Genomic DNA, 26,604 nt, shown 5'->3' on the forward strand with positions numbered 1-26,604 from the left:
TTCTGGCTCTCATCAGTAGACGCTCATGTACGTAAATACTGTATAGTGTGGCCCAAAAGTCAGGACACAGGGTTGTTTAATTAATTTAACACTGGCATTAACATATCTTTATTGTTTATTCTTTAAGTTCATATTTAATCTATTATTAATATCTATTATTTGGGTCTTTCGGTAAAGTCACGTAGATAGAAAAATAATAACAATTAAATAATAAAAAATTAAAATAAAGTGAATGCAAAATAATGAAAATGTCCCGACGTTTCGATCGCAACACAAGCAATCGTCATCCGGAGAAAAAGGAGGGGGGAAGCTGCTGAGGCAGGCCGTTTTAAAGTTTTGAAATGGGTGCAGCCCAAGGGTCATAAACCAAGTGGGCGGGGCTATAGATGTTACAGGGGTACATTTGCATGTCAATGTAAGATCGCAGATTGACTTCCATGACGAGGGCGTGGAGGCGGCCATTGCATTGTGAGAGATTAGCAAGTCAATGTAAGATCGGAGAGCTTCCTCCACGACGAGGGCACAGAGGTGGCCATTGCATTGTGAGAGATTAGCAAGTCAATGTAAGATCGGAGAGCTTCCTCCACGACGAGGGCACAGAGGTGGCCATTGCATTGTGAGAGATTAGCAAGTCAATGTAAGATCGGAGAGCTTCCTCCACGACGAGGGCGTGGAGGCGGCCATTGCATTGTGAGAGATGAGCATGTCAATGTAAGATCGGAGAGCTTCCTCCACGACGAGGGCACAGAGGTGGCCATTGCATTGTGAGAGATTAGCAAGTCAATGTAAGATCGGAGAGCTTCCTCCACGACGAGGGCGTGGAGGCGGCCATTGCATTGTGAGAGATGAGCATGTCAATGTAAGATCGCAGAGCCACCGCCGCCACATCGAGGACACGAACGACAGTGGCTGTGTTCGTGTGAACCTGTTAGTGTAAAATCAGAGAGTCGAAAATAACTGCTAACATCGGAAGGTAGGATGGAAACATCACAGTCAGTTATGACTTAAACTGGTTAATAACGTCCTTACAATGATTGTTCAGTTTGTACCCATCTTCTCGGTTGAAATTGTGTCTGTGTCTATATATCTGGATGGCTTCATGAACGAATCTTTATTGATAGCCAGTGGGTTTGCAGAGTACCTTCGTCTTGGAGAAATCAATTCCGTGTGAGCCCACCGCATTAAAACAATGATCAGCCACGGCTGAGGTATTGGTCCTACCGTGTTTCAGATCTGCCTTGTGTTCACGAACACGGTCCGAGACATGTCGCTTAGTTTCCCCAGTGTAACTACTGCCGCAGACACAGCTTAGTTTGTAGACGCCGGGGTATTGCATGTCAGGGATCACATCCTTCACAGATGGGATCAGATCACGAATTGTATGTACCGTGTTAAATTGAACCTGGATCTTGTGTTTGCTCATGATTTTTGGAAATCTTTTTGGTGTATGGTAAGGTGATGGTTTTGCTTGGGTCTTCATATGGTTCTTTCCCAACGGTTGGGGTGATAGCTTTACGGATTGTGTCGTCTGAATATCCATTCATTTTGAGGGCGTGGTGTAACGTGCTCCAGTTCACTGGCTAGGTGTTGATGGTCGGAAATGCATCGAGCTCTATGGTGCAGAGTTTTAATGAGGAAATTCTTCTGGGATGGATACATTAATTTAAAAAGAGAATTCAAGAATTAATTAATGTTCATGGAAGTCAGTTTGAACATTTGCTAAAATAAATGCAACAACCCGATGTGATTTCAATAAACAAATATAATAACCATGTTCTCAGGTTTTTTCGGTAAAGTCACGTAGGTAAAACATCAAAATTAATGAAAATAAAATAAAAATAAAATAAAATAAAAACCACGACGTTTCGGAGGCAACACAAGTCTCCGTCATCAGGTGGGACCGTCACAGCCAGATTAGCTGCATCCACTTGATGCAGCTAATCTGGCTGTGACGGTCCCACCTGATGACGGAGACTTGTGTTGCCTCCGAAACGTCGTGAATTTTATTTTTGTTTTGTTTTATTTTACTTTCATTACTTTTAATGTTTTACCTACGTGACTTTACCGAAAAAACCTGAGAATATGAATCATTGCAGTCACGAAAGCTTCAAATCTAGAATTATAATAACCATGTTCTGACATTTGGCCCACCCTGTATATAAAAAATGGGTTTTTGGTCATCAGCCAATTAGGTTTTGATATTTTGAGTCTCATCAGTAGATCGACTTCGACGTGGTGGTCACCCATCCACCCAGCGCTATCCAGGCTCAATCCTGCTTAGATTCCGAGAGCTGTCGAGGTCGGTCGCACTCTGCGTGATTTGGCCGAAGGCTTCAACGACTACCGTGTTGCAATCGGTCTGTGCAAGCCCTTGAAGTGTACGTGAGGTGGGTTAAGGAATTAGAGAATCTTGGTGCAAGGAATGAAACGGGCCCCTGTCTAATGTCTCTCCCTTCTTCGTAGCCTGGCGCCTTGGGCCTATCTGACGCAGTTGCACCGCCTGCACACTCGATGCGCTGCACCACTCTCTTTGCAGTGGAGTCGCTATTGAAGTTTGATAACACTTTACACAATTCTATTGGCCCCCGAAAATATTAAGATCCGAGTTGATCCCTGGCCCAGACGTGAACTCGTGTGGCATTGTGAGTGATCTTAGTGTCATCTGTTGCGACATTTTCAAAAATACATTACCCTACATTACATGTCTACAGAAAATCCACAATTATCATTACTATGCTCATACATTAAGAAAAATAATTGCACGCAAGTTTATGAGCCGCAGGCCACAGAAACTCCTTATTTCGGCAAAATGTGTGAGTGTTTAGCTTCACGCATATGAACGGGAGTTGTGTAACAATCTCTAATGAGGGCCGTGTGTGCGTGTGTCTGTCACCTCCACCTGCGCCTCACAGTCCCTGCGTGAGTTGACACCTCTGAGCTCTGCACATGCCACGGGTGAACTTTAAAACAGCAGAGAGCGTTCATAAATGAGCTGCGCACTTACTTTTGTTGTTGTTGTTGTTGCCACTGAAGATTAATTAGTCCTGCCATCGTTATCATCGTTATTATTATTATTCATGCCTCCGGGCTGACGCGCCCGGATCAACCCCGACTCGGTGATCGTCTCGTAGCGAGCGGGCAGGTGGCTCCAGCAGCAGCGCGAGCGGCTTCACGTCGTCACGGAATGTGACGGGTTTCAAGTCCTGGAGTCGGGGGTTGACTCAGCCTATCATCCATCCTGGGTCGGTAAAATAACGACCACTTTCCAGAGGAAGCCAACAGTGTCTTATGGATTAACTCGCCCCATGATGGGAAATGGCGCTGGGAATCCGAGTGGCTTTGGCGAATCCGCGCTGCGTCGTTCTTCATGGCTGTGCCGTGTGACGCTGGAACACATGCTCGCTCCAAGTTCCGGGAGCTTCTTCCTCGAATCGAATTCGATTCAGCTCCACGTTATTGGCAGCTTCTGCGAGAAGTGACCAGAAGAAGCTGCCCAGCCAGCAGGTGAAACTAAAGAGTCACGGACACCGTGGCGAACACCACGTGGTGCATCCCCAAAACGCCCCAGAGAGTTGCAGTCGTACTCTTTGGTTCTTTCGGTAAAGTCGCGTAGTATGTATAAAATAAAATAAATTACATCACGACGTTTCGGGCGCCACACAAGCGTCCGTCATCAGGTGTCGTGTTGACAAAAGTGGTCGAAACGCCCCGACTGGGAGGAGAGTTGAGGCGGTGGAGCAGTTAGCGGCCTGTGCTGCGCGCCCGCTAACCCGAGTTCGATTCCCACTCACGGTCAACACCAGTGACAATTATCTGAACCTCTCCTGGGCCTCCCCTAGGCCAATTCAACCTTAAATTACTTCCAGGAACAGTGTGTAAACAATCAGCATTGGGGAGGCGAAGACGGCCAGGTGTGGTGTTGGCCACCCACCCCCTCGTATGCCGTGCCGGCCTTTATAGGTGCTCGCTGATAGCACTTGCCCCTAAACTGTGCAACGGCTACACGGGGTATTTTTGCCTTTGTGTTAGAGAGGAGCGGTGGCACTCTTTGTCGCTGGGAATATTTAACTGGGAGGTTCGTGCTCCCAGGGGGAATCTAGGCCCGGAGCCAGATTGTCTAGGGAGCACGGGGTGGGAGGGAGGGCATTTGTTACACGTGAAGTTCCAATGTGCGGGGTAGCATGTTGTCGAGATCGGGTTTGTCATCTGCATGCATCGAGGGCGTTTTTGTTTTGTTTCACCGCTGGGAGATTGGGATTAAACCTGCAGGGGCTTGCTCTTCAAAACGTGGCTCTGGGAATGTAGAGGCATGCCGTGATGAGCGTGGCTGCAGGGTGCTGCGTTCGTGCTCCCGAGTTGTGCAAACTTGAGTTACATTCCAGGCGAGGGTTGATGCATCCCCATCTTAGTCTTTAAACATCATCATCATCATCATCATCGTTGTTATTATTGTCATCTAATCCTCATCATCATCATCCATTCATCATCATTACGAAGGTAATGATTATCACCATCATCATCCATTCATCATCATCGTTAGCATCGTCATCTCCGTCATCATCCCTCAGGAATCACTGCATGAACACCGCCTGGTGATGCTGCACCAGCAGCAGTGCCTCTCTGCACACATAACACCTCTTGAGCCAGGGCTCATCATGCTTAGCAGGCAAACATTCCATATTCCCACGGCAGTTGCTAGTCGCACCCATAGGGTGACCACTGTTAATATCGCACAAAGTGGTATCTACTTTATCAACCTTCTGATGGGTTAACCGATTGTGAGTCGAGGACTCTAAACACTGCGCCATCACTCGGCAGGAAATCAATGGTGGTTGTCGCAGGACTCATCCCCATCACAGGAATGTGGAATTTTCACCACAGGTTAAAAGCTGCCAAATGTAGGTGATCACTATCCACTGCTCGTTTGAGTGCGAATGCAGTTTTTGTTATTACAAACATTATTCGCACAGAGTTTGCAATTAAACGTTTAAGAAAAAGCTGAACGAATTTAAATTAAAACGGCTACTTTTTATTTACCATAAGTTGAGTAGCTTTAACTGTGCTCTGCATCGCGATTATTTCATTTTAACAGCCACCGCAGGTATCATGCGCCGTCGTCTACGCATGATTTCTGCAAACAGCACCCTGATTGTGACTGCGTGGAAATTGGATGGAATCCATCGCACGTAGCTTATGTAGACTAAAACCTTGTCCTATGTATTCTATCTGGAGTTCACGCGACAGTAACACGTGTTAAAGGAGTTACAGCCCGGGTACGTCTTGAACTTGGACTCTATTACGTCTTCAGCGGCAGTTCGTAATACGTCAGGGAAAGACTGCGCTCAGAACCCCCGAACCGCTTCGGCGACAAGCTCCTTCATCCCATTCTCCCTCCTTTCTGGAACGTCCCCGACCCTCCACAAATTCTCCTCCCCGACCCTCCACCCATTCGTTTGCTCCCCACGCTTTCTTAAACGACCCCTTCATTTATTTTTCTCGGGCCCTTTCAAATGTTCCCCGATGACCAATCGGACTGGAAGGGTTCTCCATCGTCCAACAATCAGACCATGTAAGTACGTTGAACTTCTTCCGCACCGTACGTAGCCAACCGTCCTCATCGAAGGTGCGGGCGTAAAGACAACACATTAAAGACAACAAGCAGTTCTAAAGAAACGGGTTTTCAATGTAGATTTAAAGTGCAGATAGCGAGCCCCTTCTCAGTCTGATGCAGCCCGGCACCACGCATGCCCGGCCACCTTTGTCTCCATTTGTTTGCTGTTTAATTGCAGCAACATACACGCAGTATATCTTCTTTGCTGTTTAATTGCAGCAACATACACGCAGTATGTCTTCTTTCAATACCGAGTAGGGTTGTTCAAATATTGTTTTTCATTTTCGGTAAACATATGAAAAATATATATGCTGAAATTAACATCTTACCGCTTTTGCCGCACAGGTATACAGTATATGTTCAGCAACAAATATAATATTTTAATCGAGAAACAGAGGTAAAATACCCAAGGGCTGCCGTGCCGTTTCAAGTTTAGCGGGCTCCGATTGCAGAGTTCATTATCACGGTCAACGAGGACACATTTGCCGGCTCCTGACTCTCTGAACCGGTGATCGATTCTGTGAATGGTTTTCGGTTTGACAACTCGAATACCGAGTCAATACCGAGGGTCAGATAACAAAAAAAATCACCAGCGCTGTGCAACTCAACCAGGAATGGAACCTGGGGTCACTGGGTGTGTGGCGTCTTGGGTTTTCAGTAAGCCGATGACACTGCTGCCAATAAGCACAGTGCAACGACGAGCACACACAGGACAAAGATGCCCCGTATAGCCTTAACTGGTTGTTGGGGCAAGTGCTGTTAGCGAGCACCTATGAAGGCCGGCATAGCACACAAGGGGATGGGTGGCCAGCACCACGCCTGGCCTTCTTTGTCTCTCCAGTGGCGATGTTTACACACCACCCCAGGTGATCATTTTAGGCCGAATTGATCTAGGGGAGGTTCAAATATTCGCCACTGTTAGAATTGGTCTTGAGCGGGTGGTCGGAGAGTAGTGCGCTATCCACCGCGCCACCGCTCCTCTCTAACACACACACACGCACGCGTACAACAAAGACACACACGGGCAGACGCAATGAGTGATGGGGACACGCGCCCTGCACGAGCTAATAGCGACGGGCTGGCTGTCTCATCAGAGACGGGAATCGCAGGAACAGCAGGCAGCCCATTCGCAAAATTGCATCGTTTTATTTCTACTCGTGAAAGTGAGAATATTTACTGGTATCCTCTGCTTTCGTAAATACATGTGTACAGTAGACGTCGCTGTGTATCTTTTGAAGTTCGCAAGGTCTCTTCTCGTGCTGGTCTCGTGGATATATTCTCCAGGATCCTCCGGGCTTTCCCTCCACATTTCGAAACGTGCGGAAGAGAATATTTGTATACGACTATAAATTCCCACGTGTGATGATGACGACGATGATGACGACGATGATGATGACGATGATGACGGTGATGATGACGATGATAATGATGACGATGATGATGATGACGATGATGATGGTGACGATGACGATGATGACGATGATGATGATGATGATGACGATGATGACGATGATGATGATGACGATGATGTTGATGTTGATGACGATGATGTTGATGACGATGAGCCACTTCGATGAGCTATCGTGTGTGGCCATATCGCCTCTGAATAAGAGGCAATAGCTCAGTGGCTTTACCTTGTAAAATGTTAATTTAGTATTGGCCCCTTCACTATGAGTCATATCGCTGTAAATGTAGGATCCAGTGATAAATAATGACATCTGGTTGTGTGTTGTGGAAAATGAAACTGCTACTTCCGTGTGTGTCTCTCTGTCAGTATGTTTCCTCTACGTGCCTTTACCCATTTGTCTCTCTGTCGCTGTCTCTTTCCATGTCTCTCTTCATTACTCTCCATCTGTCTCTCCGTTGTTTACTTTAATCCAACTCTATATCTGTATGTATCTTTAAACGTCTGTTTGTCTCTCTGTTCATCTCTATGTCTCACTCTGTGCCCATGTCTCTCTGTGTCTTTGTATGGCTCTCTGTGTCTTTGTGTTTCTCTTCGTGTCTCTCCGTTTGAATTGTCTTTCGCTGAGTGATATAATTACCAAAGATATCCTCATCTAGATAGTCAGAGAACTACCTCTTGTGGGTACCTTCTTGTTGTGCTGGTGGGTGCCTCACAGAAACCCCGTATCTGTGTGACCTTGTCAAATTCGCTGGATTGCAGGCGCATCACTGCCAAACAGCCTGGTATTGTAAACAGGGACTCCCGTTTAGTGGAATCACCATGGGCCCTAGGCCAGGCTGATAATGCATGCTGGGCTGCCCACCATCTGTCATTACTCACCCTGTGCTGCTCAGCCCAATTCCAACTGTCGGACAATTGCAAACTGGGCACCGAGTCCCTCAAGGGCAAGGCTTGCACGCGTCTTGGTCTGCCTCTTGAACGATCACTATCATCATCATCAGGCGCGGTGACAGAGTCAGTGGCAGATCTCACCATGGAGGCGTGAGCTTGCCCCCCCCCATAACCTTGAGATCCCTAAAAATGCGACACCACGCCACACATAAGCACGCACACTAGCGACACCACGCACACTAGCGACACCACGCACACTAGCGACACCACGCACACTAGCGACACCACGCACACTAGCGACACCACGCACACTAGCGACACCACGCACACTAGCGACACCACGCACACTAGCGACACCACGCACACTAGCGACACCACGCACACTAGCGACACCACGCACACTAGCGACACCACGCACACTAGCGACACCACGCACACTAGCGACACCACGCACACTAGCGACACCACGCACACTAGCGACACCACGCACACTAGCGACACCACGCACTCTAGCGACACCACGCACACTAGCGACACCACGCACACTAGCGACACCACGCACACTAGTGACACCACGCACACTAGCGACACCACGCACACTAGCGACACCACGCACACTAGCGACACCACGCACACTAGCGACACCACGCACACTAGCGACACCACGCACACTAGCGACACCACGCACACTAGCGACACCACGCACACTAGCGACACCACGCACACTAGCGACACCACGCACACTAGTGACACCACGCACACTAGCGACACCACGCACACTAGTGACACCACGCACACTAGCGACACCACGCACACTAGCGACACCACGCACACTAGCGACACCACGCACACTAGCGACACCACGCACACTAGTGACACCACGCACACTAGCGACACCACGCACACTAGCGACACCACGCACACTAGCGACACCACGCACACTAGTGACACCACGCACACTAGCGATACCACGCACACTAGTGACACCACGCACACTAGCGACACCACGCACACTAGCGACACCATGCACACTAGCGACACCACGCACACTAGCGACACCACGCACACTAGCGACACCACGCACACTAGTGACACCACGCACACTAGCGATACCACGCACACTAGTGACACCACGCACACTAGCGACACCACGCACACTAGCGACACCATGCACACTAGCGACACCACGCACACTAGCGACACCACGCACACTAGCGACACCACGCACACTAGCGACACCACGCACACTAGCGATACCACGCACACTAGTGACACCACGCACACTAGCGACACCACGCACACTAGCGACACCACGCACACTAGCGACACCACGCACACTAGTGACACCACGCACACTAGCGATACCACGCACACTAGCGACACCACGCACACTAGTGACACCACGCACACTAGTGACACCACGCACACTAGCGACACCACGCACACTAGTGACACCACGCACACTAGCGACACCACGCACACTAGTGACACCACGCACACTAGCGACACCACGCACACTAGCGACACCACGCACACTAGCGACACCACGCACACTAGCGACACCACGCACACTAGCGACACCACGCACACTAGCGACACCATGCACACTAGCGACACCACGCACACTAGCGACACCACGCACACTAGCGACACCACGCACACTAGCGACACCACGCACACTAGCGACACCACGCACACTAGCGACACCACGCACACTAGTGACACCACGCACACTAGCGATACCACGCACACTAGCGACACCACGCACACTAGTGACACCACGCACACTAGCGACACCACGCACACTAGCGACACCACGCACACTAGCGACACCACGCACACTAGCGACACCACGCACACTAGTGACACCACGCACACTAGCGACACCACGCACACTAGCGACACCACGCACACTAGCGACACCACGCACACTAGTGACACCACGCACACTAGCGATACCACGCACACTAGTGACACCACGCACACTAGCGACACCACGCACACTAGCGACACCACGCACACTAGTGACACCACGCACACTAGCGACACCACGCACACTAGTGACACCACGCACACTAGTGACACCATGCACACTAGGGCACACATCATTTGGTGTGCGTCGATATCCATTATTTATTTTTTCCATCCGTGCGGCACGTTATTTGAAACCTACCAGCGTTTTGTTGCAAATGAAAAAAAAGTAATCCAACTGGGAGCTCGTGTTTCCTGGAGCGAGCGAGGGAGGGAGCGAGGGAGGGAGCGAGGCAGGTGGCTGGCCGCTATGCATCTCACGCGATCTCACGAGAGGAGCGTCACTCTGAGCGGAGAGGCATATTGCAGACACGGTGCGTCTTACGCCGAGGCCCTCCTGGGAGGCAGTGGCCGGGGCAAAGGCCCCGTGTTTACACCCTTTTCTTCCCGGTCGTGAAATTGGGTTGTCACCTAAAGTTGTGGCGCTCATTCCCAGGCAAACACGTGTAGCGTGATTCACAGTGGAGAAGCAAAGACAAAAATTCCACCCCCCCCCCAAACTCACCACAACCTTAATAGATGCTCCAACAGCCTTCAACGACTGTTGGTGCAAGTGCTGTTTGCGAGCATCTATTAAGGCTGTGTGGCCACTTCCACGCGTGGCCGCTTTTGTCTCCCCAGTGCTGATATTGACACACCGCAGCTGCAGGTACTAATTTAAGGCTGAGTAGACCTCGGGGAGACTCATGACCGGTTCAGATATCCGTCCCTGGTGTTGGCCGTGAGTGGAAATCGAATTCGGGTCCGGTGGCTTCGAAGTGCACTGCTCCTAACCGCTGCGCCACCGCTCTCCTACACACATGCATGTAAACACAAGCAGATACTCACAGCCATCTGCCCAATCGACAACTCGAGGGAGTAGGAGGACAGAATGTGCGACATCGGCGTGCATTTACCAACAACTTCATGTGCACATCCAGAGAGATTTGAAAAGTGCATTTGCTTCAGTTAAAACTGCTCACACACACACGTTAATCACGTGTAATTGTCGTGTTCATCTTTGCACTTAATTGTAAGAAAACATCTTATTATGTCGAAGGCCGCAGAGCTTGGGCCACTTGTTGGTGCCCGGCGACTACTCCCCACTTGTCTGTGGTTCCCCCTCGCGCCTCTCAGTCGTCCTCTCTCTAGTGACTGTCGTGCGGTGCGCTACAAGTTATTGATTTTTACTATTAAGTAGCTCGACAGCTCAAAGTGCCCAGCCGGTGGGCACGGTTGCTGCCAAACTTGACATCGGATCTGAGACCACCAATACCCAAAACTGAGAGCTCAAATATAACATCTGTTGTCTTTGTTTAAGCGCATGTTTGCAAGTTGACTCTGAATATGAAAAGTAAAGAATTAAATTAAACTTATGTATCCAGGAGAACAAGACTGGGTCTCAAGATACCCCTTTAGTGGGGCCCTGCGCTGGGATTTGATGCCCAATTATTTTTTGGGATGAATAAACGGCAATGTTGGAATTCCGCTTTGCCAATGCTCAAATATAGAATTGCGTTGTGTATTCACCAATTACCTAATTGGGTAGAGCCACGTCGGAATATCGTCCCCAATTGTGAAACTCAATGTCGAAGTCAAAGTGATGTCTTGCTCCAATGAGGGGTTTTTCCTGTTTCCAGCCCCAAGCCAGTGGTGTACATTCCTCATTACCTTGGCAGGGGCGAGTATATTGATAAGTCAATTGCTGTGGGCTTTCTCACAAAGTAGCATTCGCTTCATCGGCCCCAGCGGGACGATCGGGCTCAGTGAACCCCCAACCAGGATTTGAACTCGCAACCTTCCGACTGCGACTCGCTCATTCTGCCGGCTGAGGTAGCAGTGAGAGCCGCGCAGGCTGCCGCCGTCGTCTGCGAAGCGCAGCAGCGGCCTGGCGACAGCCTCACGCGACGTGGCCGTGGCGCGAATACGTTGCCGACGACACGATGCTTCGGCTTTCCGCCTGGCAACACGTTCATCGCGCAGCACAGACGTTGCGTCCCGAGTTCACCGCTTACGCTGATGTTGCTGGGAAATGTTGCGTCTACAAGGCACGTACGCCGATTGACCGAAATATAAAACGGACCTTTTATATTCAGATATTGTAAAACAAAACTTGGTATTTTTTTCTCGTAAATGTTTTCCTTGGTACCAAAGTACGTCCACAATTCTCAGCCACACGTAGCCGTTTTTATTGCGCGATTTAAACTTAAACTTTCCACTCAATTCATTGACCAGCACAATAATCGGTCACCACCTAAAGCTGGCAAAGGGCGATGAGCACATTGCCCGGAATGTGCTTGATCGCATCCGAGTTTGGAAGCTGAGCAGGGTTGAGCCTGCATAGTGCTTCAATGGGCGATCTATAGGTTATTGTTGTTGTGTTTCTTATAGCAAATATCCAGGAAAGCCTCATCGAGTCTCAGTGACGACCCTGCATTGAGACGTCTGTCCACTTGGTAGTCAATACGTTTTTTTGCTGTTGTGAGTGGAAGGAAATCCGACTACCCGGGGAGAAAGCCGCGCACACACACAGGGGCAGAGCGCTCCTGCACAGACGCGCCCATGACGCACTTGGCCACCTTGCGGACTCGCGGGTCCAGGAGTTTCATCGATTTATGCGATCCTCCAAGATTTGCCTTCAAAGCACTGGATGGGAGCGCACGGCTGAGGCGTATCACATTGCTCAGCTGGTACTAATGATGTCCAGGCATCCGCCAGTGATGTAATCGTGTTCTTAGGTCGCGTGCGTTGATGATGTCAGCCCGCTCACCGGTGAATGCACACCCACACAACAACACGTGATGTTACATTTCCTTATGCAATTAATGTCGCTCAATTCGAGCTACGAGAACTAAACATTGATTTGAGTGCCATGCGACGCCCATTACTCTCATGCAGCAGAGGTTGGGACGCTGCTTCCATTTACTGTGCGGGCCAGAGTTCGGTCGACAAGTGATCTCCACGACTTTTGTCTCCGTGGGACCTTCACCAACACGACGACACGTGCTGCTCTGAGAGCTTCGAGTAGAGTTTTCATCCTCAGCTTAACACGTAGTAGTCGTAGTAGGCTTTCGCGAACAATATTATACATAATAGAGGTTTTTGTTGGGTTATATCGTGTAAATATAAATGTGTCGGTAAACCCACCACCACCCGACACGGCCAATTAGTAAGGTTTGTCACGTGAACAGAACGTGCCAATGAGAGTAAACCCACCACCACCCGACACAGCCAATTAGTAAGGTGTGTCACGTGAACAGAACGGGCCAATGAGAGTAAACCCACCACATGAACAATTCGAGAACCGTGATGTTTTAGCCGGTAATCACAACCAACCTCATCAGGCGACAGCCAGAGTTGTGGAGGAATCCTCATCCTGTCTCGCTCTTCATCTATTCATCCGGCGTGCCACGACTGCAAGAGCACTATGAGGGTACAATTGAGAAATGTCGACTTGTAAAACAACAGAAAGTTCCGGATCACTGCCGTGCACCACGACGCTCGGCTGAGCCCTGCGCCCTCGTGCCGCCCTCTCGTTCCGAGCAGCTGGCGCTGCCCGAGTACTTCATCCACTGCCTCTTCTGCGTGATGTTCCTGTGCGCTCTGGAGTGGCTGGCCCTTGCTGTCAACCTCCCCTTGTTCTGCTACCACAGCTGGAGGTGAAGTCTTCGTGCCCGCGCGTGGGCGTGTGTGGGTGTGCATGTATGGGTGTGTGTGTGGGCATGTATGGGTGTGTGTGTGTGCATGTATGGGTGTTTGTGGGCATGTATTGGTGTGTGTGTGGGCATGTATGGGTGTGTGTGTGGGCATGTAAGGGTGTGTGTGTGGGCATGTATTGGTGTGTGTGTGGGCATGTAAGGGTGTGTGTGTGGGCATGTATGGGTGTGTGTGTGGGCATGTATGGGTGTGTGTGGGCATGTATAGGTGTGTGTGTGGGCATGTATGGGTGTGTATGTGGGCATGTATGGGTGTGTGTGGGCATGTATGTGTGTGTGTGGGCATGTATGGGTGTTTGTGTGGGCATGTATGGGTGTGTATGTGTGGGCATGTATGGGTGTGTGTGTGTGGGCATGTATGGGTGTGTGTATGGGCATTTATGTGTGTGTGTGGGCATGTATGGGTGTGTGTGGGCATGTATGGGTGTGTGTGTGGGCATGTATGGGTGTGTGTGGGCATGTATGGGTGTGTGTGTGGGCATGTATGGGTGTGTGTGTGGGCATGTATGGGTGTGTATGTGTGGGCATGTATGGGTGTGTGTGTGGGCATGTATGTGTGTGTGTGTGGGGGCATGTATGGGTGTTAATTCTAGATTTGAAGCTTTCGTGACTGCAAGGATTCATACTCTTAGTTTTTTCGGTAAAGTCACGTAGGTAAAAAATTAAATAAAATTTATACAAATAAATAATAATAAAATCACGACGTTTCGGAGGCAACACAAGTCTCCGTCATCAGGTGGAACAGCCACAGCAAAATTACTGTAATGAATAGTGAATAATTTTGCTGTGGCTGTTCGACCTGATGACGGAAGCTTGTGTTGCCTCCGAAACGTCGTGATTTAATTGAGTTATTTTCATTTTATTATTTTTATTTTTTCATCTCGTGTGCCGTGTCGGTTTTCATCGGTGCTAATCGCAAACAGCACTTGCTCCAACAGTCTGTTAAGTACTACACGGGGGATCTCAATTGTCTTTTGTGTGGACAACAACACCCAGGTTCATGCAGAGCCCGGGCAAGCAGTCGGCGGCGGACGCCACGCACGACCCCGGCACGGCGACGCAAGCCGAGGTGCTGGCCTACTGCCGCCGAGAGGGCTGGTGCAAGCTGGGCTTCTACCTGCTCTCCTACTTCTACTACCTGTACAAGTGAGCGGGGCGCACAGGCGTCCAGTGGGTCTGGGGAGAGAGATAAATGGATATTAAAATTGACATTCAAAAACTCGGCATACAAAGCAGATTCCGAAGAGGGTGAGACAAGCAGGAACTCGCGTGTGTATCTATGTTTTACTTCTTTCGCACCGTACGTAACCCACCGTGCTAGTAGGAGGTGCGGAGCAATACACCCTCAAAATTAGGGACCGACTGCATGGGGCCGTCTGAGATCGCTGCCCTACCGCGGCGGGGATAACGATCGGGAGCAAAATATTGATTGCAGGACGGTGATTTTGTTGCAACTAATTGATTCCTTCAGGAGATTGGGCTCAGACTGTCCACACGCCGAGTGCGGGATCCGTGCAGCTGCACGGCTGTGGTGCAGCTGTGGTGCAGTTGTGGTGCAGCTGTGGTGCAGTTGTGGTGCAGCTGTGGTGCAGCTGTGGTGCAGTTGTGGTGCAGCTGTGGTGCAGCTGTGGTGCAGTTGTGGTGCAGCTGTGGTGCAGCTGTACAGTAGCTGTGGTGCAGCAGAAGCCTCCTTTAGCCAATGGGGCACGACGCTTAACGTCCTGAAAGAAATCAAAACAAGCATACGAATATCCGAGTCAGTGGCTGTATTTATACTGGAGGAATCTGATGAACTATAAAGCTCTTTTTCGCAGATGTTAAGTTATATAACTCAACATTCACAGACTACAACTCAATACAACCCGATATGAATAGACTAAAAAACTCAATGCTAATGGAGTAGCAAAAGCAATGCTAACGGATGAATATAATTCAATAGAAATGTAATCATGGAATTGAACACTAATAGACTAAACGGACCCAACATTTCTACACTCAAACCAATACCAATAGAGTTGAAAACAAACAAACCTAATACACGCGAACACAGAGACACATAGAACCTAATGGAGACGAATGGAACTCAGCGATATACTCATTGACCCCGGTACAAATACGTCAGATAGACTAATAGAATCCAAAAATAATATCGATAAACTAAAATCACGAAATATTACCAGACATATACGAACGCAATAGACTCCATCAATTGTGAGGATCCAATAGAAGCTAAACACGATGGGGCAGAAGCTCGCTCGCCAGTCGGTGGATTGAAGCAAATCACGAAATTCGCTTTTCTCTGCGGTGGCCAAACATCCAGACACGCGCCGTTCGTCTGCGTCAGGCAGCTGTGATGACATCCGCCTCTTCTCCCCTCCCGTGTCCCCTGTGCAGCATGGTCTACAACATGATGAGTCCCGCGTAGAGGACTCGCTCATGGGCCGTGCTCCGGCTCCGTCGATGGCTCGACAAAGACTCACAGGGACGGTGCAACGTCAGAAGAAGACGTGGAGCAAGAGAGAGAGGGGGAGAGAGGGGGGGAGAGGAAGCGGCGTCTTCCTGTGGCGAACATCCTTCAGACTCCTCCCGCTCGCACACACCGGGCCAGCGGTGACGACTACCCTGTCAGCTCCTCCACCCGCACCTCGCTCGTCCATGTCCGAGTCTTCCAACGTGGCTTGAGGGATGACGCCAAAGTTGTCGGTGGACTCGCGGGACTTCCACGCGGCGTTTTCCACCGCCTGTGTGGACGACGGCACGGGGTGGAGCGCTTCCTCGCCACGCGTGTCGACCCGCAGCCTGGCGTCTTGTCCGTGAGTGGCCCCCGCCTGCGACAGAAAGCTCGTGCCAGCTTGGAGCCGAGTGCCGTCTCGGCTGGGAGCACTTGAAGGCCGACGCGCGACTTCGATTCACAGGGGTCCCCTTGAGCTGCTTGGATCCATTCGACTTTGCCTACATCTGCGTAGTCCTGGTGCCGCCACCACGTGCATAGTGACAGCGCACACGAAACAACTTCTTATTTAAGCAGCTGACGGCCTGCAGAGATTCATTATCTCACGGGTGGGGACCCGATGGGCCATGGCCATGTCACTCCACACGGCCCACGGTCAGGCGAAGATGCCTACAACTTGTAAACAGCCCGCAAACAATACTCACAAACATTACTCACAAACAATACTCACACACAATACTCACAAACATTACTCACAAACAATACTTACTTAATTGGGTACTCGGGCGGGTGGGGTCAATGTTTTGAACCTGCTACTAACACCGTGTCTCTAATGTTAGCGCGCTCATTCACCTGTAAAGTTCACCCAGAATCGTTTTGCACATTATTATTGGATAGCTCTAAGCTGTGTGTGTGTCGATGTGTGGTTCCACGGTGTTGTGTCTCAAAGTCCGATGTTGTCCACAGTCAGGAAAGGATTCCCCGCCCCCGGTGTGAGTTCATCTACCCTGGGGACATTTTTCCGCAGACCAAACCTGGACACGTTTCTCATCGATACCAAACCGATGCATTCATTGTGACCGCAATAAAGTTGAACGCTATACCGGCAGATCTCGGTCACAAACGATCCTTGCCACCTTAACACAGACGCCAGTTCGCAGGCTGTCAGGGTCCAAGCTGGACAGGTGGCAACCTTCGCGTGTGCCCGTGTGAGCCGTCAACCTCTCCGTGTGAGCTCACAGTACAAAGTGAACGGCTCGGCGAGTGATTCAAGACATATCCCTCCTTCAGAGCAGAAAGGGGGCACAGGAGGGCTATCTTGTGTGAAGTTGCATATTGCACATCATGTCAACTGCATCGCTCTCCGAGTCCACTTCATAGACAATGTCCAAGGCACCTTCAAGCTGTGTGAGCCGTCACTCGTTCTGGATGGGTCGTTAGCAGCGTTGTGAACCTGACGAACCAAGTTCAATTCCTGGCCTTGGCTAATATCCGTGGCATGAACTGGGCCTGGCCCACCACCCCCGCCCCACCGTTCACCAACCAACATTGACGAGTATGGTGAAGTATGGTCAAACAACCCTACGATGGACACAGTTCTGGGAGGCCTTCATCGAACAGTTGATTGAGAAATGGCTAAAAATATTTTTTAGTTGGTTAGGAAAAAAACTGTCAATTTCATTAAAAATAAATTCGTGTGACGTTTCTGCAAATGTTTTAAGACAACACAGGGTAAATAAAGTGTTATCCCCAACTATAAGTCAATCTCTTTGCCCTCTCTGAACTATGAAAAGGTACGTCGGCCGAAACGTTAACCTACTGTATATTTCTCTGTTGTAAGGCGTTGTTAGGGCGCCGCGGTGGCTAGCTAGGAGATGTTAACTCCCTCGCCTGGTACATAGGAGGTCGTGGGTTCAATCCCGACCCTGACGCCTGCTGCTGTATACTTGGAGTCTGCGTCTCTCTCTCTCTCCCCGTGGTCGCGGGGAGTATTTCTCCGGCTGCTCCAGTTTTCCCCTCCACGTTGATAATCAACATTGAGAATGAACATTCAGAGTCTTTGGCTGCGATACGTGTCCACTTGTGATGAGAATCCGCTTCGTCGAGCTTTCACTTGTCATGGCCACGTCGCTTCTGAGAAGGCGCTATTCAGCTCAGTGGGCCTTACCTGGCCAAATAAAAATAGTTTATAGTTTTTAATGCGGAAGGCGGTGAGTTTTATTTGTGTTAAAACTTGTGCTTGCAGACTTCATTGCCATAGCCGGTACCTCTGCTTTGTTTTGATTTTTCTGCGTACAACCGCCCTGTCTGCTCTGTCTCTTACGGGATGGGTTTTACTTTGACTAAATGAAGTGAAACTAATCTTCGACCGGTCACAAAGTGTAAGCACACAAGACGTCGCGCGACGCTGCATGGCGCCACTGAGCGCCACACGTGGCGTGGACTGCACCGAGGTTGGCACAGCGAGTGGCAGCACCGTCAGTGCGCCTTCGAGTCAGCTCAGTCAGTCGACGCTTGGCACCTGCTGGGTCTGCTCCGTCACCTTCTGCTGGCGGGTCTTCGACACTTTGACACGTGGCCTCAAAGTGCACCTAGCCTGGCACAAGCGCCGTGGTGACGTCACCGTCACTTTGTGGTGAACGACGGTTGTTGTTGTTGTGTACCGGGGTGGCTTTCCCGTTTAGCAACACGTTGCTGTGCACATTTATATTCGGGCTGCAACTAATGAGTAATTGCATACATCACTCACATTCCTCCGTAGTCGATCGTGAATCGAGCAGAAGTTAACGACGCTTGTGTTCATTTTGACAGTCCGGTGCCGTGTTGAACAGAGCATCTTGGGAATGTCGTCATTGTCTGATGATCCCTGAGCCACAAAGCGGCACCCGAATGAGAAGGGGCAGGGGTGGCAGAGTGGTTTGCTCATTGTCCTTAACGGAACCCGCCCACCTGAGTTCAACTCCCGGCCATGGTTGACGTCCGCGGCGAGTGGCATCTGAACCGCTCTTCACCCCCTCCCCCCCTCCCCGACTTCACCAACCCACGCAGACCAGCCTGGCGAAGCATGGTTATAACAACCCAATGACTAACACACACACACCCACCTGGGGAGGAGGCATTCATCCAGCAGTGGATTGACAAAGGGCTGTGAATTATTTATGATGAGAGAGACTAGGGTTTCGTATTGTATGAGACAAGGGCTTTATTAACAGATGCGGTGAGGGTTCTGTATTAATTGGGGCGTGGGGTTTGTGTCAGATTTGACACGCGCTAAGTAATATCATTCATGTGCTGCAATTTGAGGAGTACTGTAGAAACTAAACAAACATTAAAAGTGAATTTTTACCCTATGGGAACCTCATTTGCCAGTAAAAATATGATAATTGGTTCTTTACCCTTCTATCTGGCAACACAACTGACACCTTTTTACAAGGAGTCATGTTTGCATAGACCGCAATACCTGCAGTCATAATACAAACAAAAGAACATAACTCTGATAATGTGCACTGTCCTTAAAGTTGGTAAAAAGGTGTCAGTTGTGTTGCCAGATAGAAGGGTAAAGAACCAATTATCATATTTTACTGGCAAATGAGGTTCCCATAGTGTAGATGCTTGCCCCGAGCTCTCATACTCTGATGGTGCATTGTCTTTGAGTTGTGCGCCTTTTGGCGTCATCTGGTCCAACCCACATGAGACTAGGCTCTAAGGAAAGCTGTCTCGGGTGTGGATCAATCAACTTTAAGGACAGTGCACATTATCAGAGTTATGTTCTTTTGTTTGTATTATGACTGCAGGTATTGCGGTCTATGCAAACATGACTCCTTGTAAAAAGGTGTCAGTTGTGTTGCCAGATAGAAGGGTAAAGAACCAATTATCATGAATTTTTACCGTTTGCAGTGTGGCAATTCCACATTCCTGCAGCAGGGCTGATTCTACTCAAATGACTTCGTCCACGAGAGAGTCGTAGTCATCCACCGTCCACTAGATGGCGATTAGTCCACTTGCTGTACTCCACAGTGCTGGATTACAGGCCACGTATGTATGTTCAACTTCTTTCGCACCGTACTCAGCCAACTTTGCTAATCGGAGGTGCGGGGGAAGGACATCAAACTAAACACGAAACGCAACCCTAAAGGAATGAGTTTTCAACTTAGATTAACACGTGCACAGCTCCCAGTGGCTTTCTATTATCGGACGGAAGAGCGTTCCAGACGGCCGCAGAAGCCCATTGCAAGTGCGCGATGATGCAGTGACCGCGTGCAGCACAGCTGGAGAGGACGATATCGCTGTGTATTGAGGGATGGATGACCACAACCGCATGTGTCGATGTGAGAATACCCATTTTTAAAAGTAGATTTGATCATGGACGCGGTGATGTCCCCTTAGGAACCCCTCAGTACACTTCGTCTGTGTATAGCGCGTTTATAGCTCCACGCATCTCTATCCCTTCACATGTCTGTCAATTACAGCGGTGATGCCTTTTAATCATGCAGCCGTGTACCAGGCAATTAATGTATCCTTAAGTCTCTCGTGAAATACCAGGCATCCATCAATAAGTGTGCGGTCAACCTATCGTTCCTTTACTAATGCTTCATTAATCTCAACGGACATGTATATGGATGTATATATATAATTAATGAATTGCTTTTAAAACCTACAACAAAATTGCAGGGTGGTCTAAGTGTGCTTTGTACAACATTTGTATTAAAACCAATGTATTCACAAATAACTTGTAAACAAAAGAAACCCAGACACGTTTAATTTGTCTTTGTGTTTAACCTGCGTGACAGAATGTCTGTCGGCACATTTTGTCAATAGAAATCACAGCGACTTGATGATTTGTGCTGAAACTCAACATTTCTACGGTGAGGAACAGTCGATCCATAGGGACGTCACTCCCTGCTAATGTTTGCAGATTCTTAAGGTGAGACTCAATTTGAAAGTGTGATGGCCACGTGACATTTAGCTCAATTCCCAACCATCAACAGCAGCACCGCACCGTGTGGGGTGCTGAGGCCGGTGGTGACATCCGGTGTCGTCACGGGGAGGTCGCCCGAGGTCGGGGTGGCAGTTCGTGTTACGCCACGAGCTTCCAGAGCCACGGTGACATTTCGCTCACACGCGAACACACGAAAAAACCTCTCAACCGACCAATCACCCAACTCATTACGCGTCGCCTTCATTAAGGCCGAGTGCCACTGCCCCACGTGCGCCCATCAATACCGAGGCTCCCGCTGGGAGGCGAGGGCCATGGAGACGCGGCGTGGGTCACTGCCCCCGGCACCCCGGGTCGGTCCCTGTCTCCGTACGGACTTGGAGAAGTGACTTTCTCCGTCGCGGGTCTCGCTCGCCTTCCGCGCGGTGGCTTGCCTGCTCCCCCACCTCTGCCCGTCAGAAGTTTTGGCCGAATGTTTGTTTCGCGCAGCAGGAGGCGAAGCGGCAGGTGACAGGTGAAAAGAAAGCACCGGCTGCACGAGACGGTGCCTCCGTGTGCTCTCTTCGGGACATTATTTATAATCTCTCGCTCATGAAAGCGAGGACAAAATGTACGATAACATGAAAGTTAAATGTCAAAAGTATTTGGCTCAAATGAGCATCGGAGTGTGTCGGGACCTAGCACGAGTGAGTATTACCCAAAACCACTGCTTTCCTCCCACAACAAGTGACGTCCATTAATGCATGGATGAGCTCAACTTGCAGCACTGAACCTCCCGTGCAAGGAATCCCTGAGACCCGTTGGGGCTCTCCTGGCTCAACCACAAATTCACGTCGGGGCCCGTTGACTTCCTACTCGTCTCCATTGATAGCCCTGAGCCATCGGTGGAAATTCCACATTCTTATGGCGGGGGAAAGTCTTTATGACAATCAATGCTGACTTCTCAAAAAGCGGTGCTCAATTAACATCGCGATGTGGTTTTCGAGATCCTTTGCCCCTCCACCAGTGGCGGAGTAGCGACATTGTCAGCTCAGCCGTGCAGGTGGGGCCTCAAGACTACTAGAATTCAATCAAAATAAAACGCGGAACGTAAATGAAATCATTTTCATTAACGTTAATTTAAACCGCGTTTTAAATGCGTGTTGTTGTTATTGAAGACAAATCTCACGGTGTTTGTCAAGGAGGCCCCAATTCGTAGCCCCGCCCACCGGGGGGTGTGGGCAACCCCCCCCCCCAGGCTCGCTCCGCTGCTGCCCTCCACGCGCACGAGCAGCGACGAGCCCCAAGGCGAGAGGGCGGCTCCACTAGCCCCGGCGGCGTCTCCCCTTGCTCCCGTGGGCAGGTGGCGGCCACCGCCACCCTCCTCGGCTGGCGACCGAGGGAAGGGTCGTGAGTAACCGCCAGCCGGGACGAGACGGCGTCCTGGAGCTGCGCCACTCGCTTTCCTTTCTCAAAGGGGCAATGTCGAGGCTTTCTCTGGGCTCACAGTCACGTGCGTGCACACTTAAGGACGCCTCGTACGCGTGTGGAACTTCTTTCGCACCGCACCTAGCCGCCGGACGAGGGTCTCGCCGCGCGCGTCGCTGGGGGTTACTTGACCATACTTCGCCATGCCGGTCGGTGCGGGGCAGGTGAACGTGGGAGACATATTGACACTGGCTCATAATACGGCACGATGATGGATGTCGCCGCAACACTTTGTGGCATCCGCACGGGATTGTGATTCCGCTATTGGTTTTGTCACGAGACCAAAACAAGTTTCACTCGGAGCTGAGCTGCGAGGTGGCCGGGACATAGCAGGAGAGGCAGCAGGTGGGACCTTGAATCCATTTGTGGGGACCTTTGAGTCGTGTCGTAGCGATGTTTTGTTTGTTCCCCTCAGGTGCTCTGGCGTCCTCCCACGTGGCTTAACGCTCATCAATGGAATTGACCAAAACACAACAAAACACAACCAATACAGTTTGACACGTAGCATGCTATCGCGACCAACATCATCCATAATAGAGGTTCCTTTCGGGGTTATATCGCGTAAATATATAAATGTGTTATATCTTGACTTAAAGCTTTCGTGACTGCAGGAATTCATAATATGTGGGTCTCTCGGTAAAGTCACGTAGATAGGTTTAAATTAATACAAATAAAATAAACAAAAAATTACGACGTTTCGATCACAACACAAGCGATCGTCATCAGGAGGAAACAAGAGGCCCCCTGCGTGACTTTAGCGAAAGACCCAAAGAATATAAATGTGTCGTTAAAACCCGCCATCACCCGATTTTAATAATGTTGAAGTTCTGTGCAAAACTAGCTACTACTGGCCAAGACTAATTGGAGAATCTATCGAAATTGAAAGAAATTTAAAGAATTTTAACCGTTCGGATAGCTACCGCCTTAGTGCTGCGTGGAAGCGAATAATCAGATAATAGATTATTTAAATGCATGCCTATAAAGGCCACCATACTTCAATAGGGATTACCATTGGCACGGCTATTTTAGTACACACAATGGACAGGAAGGACAAGATCAAAGGGCTCGCATGATGCACATGCATAATGTACGTTGACTCAGTAATCCCCCCCACCACTTTGCGCAAGAGTGCAGAAGCGAGGTCACCACATCTACGCCTCTATATAAGGAACGAAACAAGTGGACTTCTCCACAAATCTGGCTGTCGCCTGATGAAGCTGGTTGTAATTACCGGCGAAACGTCGTACTCAGATTGCAAATGCTGTGGCTTGGCTCTCCAACACACCGGTGTGCTGTACTGGTGACGAATTGGCACGTTCTGTTTACGTGACAACCCTTACCAGTTGGCTGTGTCGGGTGGTGGCGAGTTTAACGACACATTTATTTACGTGATCTAACCCCCCCAATTATACCTCTATTACGGGCAACAAACACAACCAAATGCAGGACCCTCCTAAAAAATATATAGTCTCGAGACTCAGAAGAGACACACAGACTCACACGGACACCCCCAGATTCATAACCGACACTCAAAGACTCACACAGACACCCACAGACTCATACAGACACGCACAGCCTCCTACAGACACTCACAGACACACCGACACTCACAGACTCACACGGACAGCCACAGACTCACACGAAAACCCACAGACTCACACCAACACCCACAGAATCACGCCGACACCCACAGACTCATACAGACACTCACAGACTCACACGGACACCCACAGACTCACGATGCCTCCCACTGACATTTGTGATGGTGTTAATTTCTATTTGCGGACTGGCCACGGCCAATCCGATTGAAGGCGGTGCACATCTCATGCACGATGCCGTCTATACATGCAGCGAGTCATGTTTTAATTTTAAATGCAATTTGCCTTACGCTCGCGATCGATTGCGCGCCCAATTATTTCTTACATTTCCTGACCAATCGCTAAATCGATTCCTATTGTACGTGACGATACACAAAAGCGCGCCGATACGCAAAGACGTCCTTTGGTCAGCTCGCAAGCTGTCAGGGCGTGGTGGTTATCGAGCACACTTTCAGTGCGGGGCGGCGTCCGATGGCTGTCGCTGTAGAGATTGGAGCAACCGAATGCCCAGATCACCCGGAACGCCGTAGATCTCTCATCAAACCTCGGAAGGTAAAAGTTGCGCTAATTCAGGACAGACTTTGGTCCCTGCCATAGGAAGGTGGCAATTTCCATTTTTTGACTGTTAACGATTTACTGAGCTACATAGCGCGTTTTCAGAAGCGGCATGGCCACAAATGACAGCTCAACGAAGTGGCCTACGGTGTGTAAATGTATAACAGCCACATACAGAACTCTAAACGCGTGTTCCCATCGCTGGCTCAGGAGTGACAACGGAGATGAGCAATGCCCGGCACTCGTTAAGGCACAGGAAAGACTTTGACTCACCGACTACAAGTACATCCATAATGGAAATGTTGTTGGGTTAGTCGCGTAAATATGAATGTCTCGTTATCCCATGGTGGTGGGTTAACGACATATTCATATTTACGTGATCTGACCCCCCCAAGAGAACAATTATGAATGATATTGTTCACGAAAGCCTCCGTGTTAAACCACAATATCTCGGTGAGCAGACGAAGAAAGCGAGCAGCCTCCCTTGAGAGCTGGGTGGGCACGCGCAGTGGCGGTGCTCCACTCACTGCCCACGTCTGGCTTTGTGAAGAAACAACAGGGTTGTCCACTGCACATCCATCTCGCAGAGGTTGAGAGTTGTTATATATATATATAAAAAACATTATTGAGAGTTATTATTGAAATATGTGCAGTTTTTGTTCTGTTAATTTGGTCAGGACCCGTTTATGACACCCAACAGCTTCCACGGTCATCTCCCGATTGTCCGGCGTAATGACGGGAGGAGGGGTCGTGGCCTGGGCTGAGCACACAAAGTCTCCAGGGCATTACCACGGCGCACGCCACTCAGACAACGGAGCACGTCTCGTGTACCGACGTAGAATGGGAGTGGAGACATCGAATGTGGGGTGTTGTTATTGTTTCTTAAAGCAATCGGTTTTACTCGCCAACGTGTTTGCTGCCAAGCGTGGAGTCGTTGACCCACGACGAGTAGAGGCGCAGCCGATTAAACCCGGGTGCATGTGCAAAATTTTATATTTTATTTTTATTTTCCGTGTGCACGGTTCATCCCAGGTAAATCCGCCCATGAGCAACCCCGAGAATGAAACGGAGAGCGAGGGTCAGGTTCTTGTTTTTGAACGTTTCAATAAATTATTTTTTGTGACTTCGAAGTCAAAGCTCAAGTCTAAATAAAGATTCTGTTTTTTTTTAAATATCTCATTTCCGGCCCTGAGGCAGTGGGGGAAATTCTACATTTCTATGGCAGCTTACCAGGCACGCAGGTCAGCTGCTTTGGTGGACTTGCCAAACAGCAGTCCCCATATCATCTAATCCGCAAGAATGCCATCACTTTGTCGTCACTCTATTGGCACCGAGTGTGAATGTTTTGAAGGTGTACTTGTGAACATTCGGGCGCAAGGGAATTCATAGCAATAAGCGTGACTTGCTGAATAATGTTAATGCACAATTTTAATACCAATCCTGTCATTTCATATCGAGGTATTCATTACTAAAGAAACATTTCACTCTCAGAAATTGCTCCGGAATAAATGACGCAATTGATCCGTTGACTGCTCCGCCGCGATGGCATTACGAGGGGCAATTAGATATGTTACGGCTCCCAGTGCGCCGCAACGGCTCACCTGGATCACACCGGGCGTGCACGGCGCCCCCCCCCCCCCGCTAAATGCTGAAGCAATGTCAATTTGGGACATATGGATTATGTTCCTGCAGGGGTGCAGAGAGGTGACCGGGGAGGTGGGGCGGGGGGGTGAGAGATTTATGGCTGAGTCAGACTCTCTCTGCTCTCCGCTGGGGGTCTCACCGCACGAGCTCTGCCCACCGCCGGTCTCAGCGCGGTGAGTTGTGAGGCCGTCAGGCGGCGGGCGTCAGGCCACGTGGGCGCAGTGGCGGGGTGGGCCGCACCTGTCCCCACGACCTCTCTCAATGACGACCCGCGTCGCGATCCCTCGTAAGCGCCGCGCGACGAACCCCGGCGAGC

The 26,604-nt window shown here is 49.8% G+C and overlaps 1 protein-coding gene across 1 annotated transcript in view; it reads left to right on the forward strand.

The window, feature by feature from the left end:
• LOC144728710 (protein cornichon homolog 3-like) overlaps window positions 1–23,025 on the forward strand; it is a 40,481-nt gene extending 17,456 nt beyond the window's left edge. The window contains 4 exon segments of the mRNA XM_078608320.1: window positions 13,467–13,579; window positions 14,633–14,782; window positions 22,907–22,994; window positions 22,996–23,025. Coding sequence (XP_078464446.1) covers window positions 13,467–13,579; window positions 14,633–14,782; window positions 22,907–22,994; window positions 22,996–23,025 — 381 coding nt within the window.
• Window positions 23,026–26,604: the final 3,579 nt, after the last annotated feature.

The sequence above is a fragment of the Lampetra planeri genome, chromosome 30, assembly GCF_965212315.1.
Source record: "Lampetra planeri chromosome 30, kcLamPlan1.2.h2, whole genome shotgun sequence".
Lineage (NCBI taxonomy): Eukaryota > Metazoa > Chordata > Hyperoartia > Petromyzontiformes > Petromyzontidae > Lampetra > Lampetra planeri.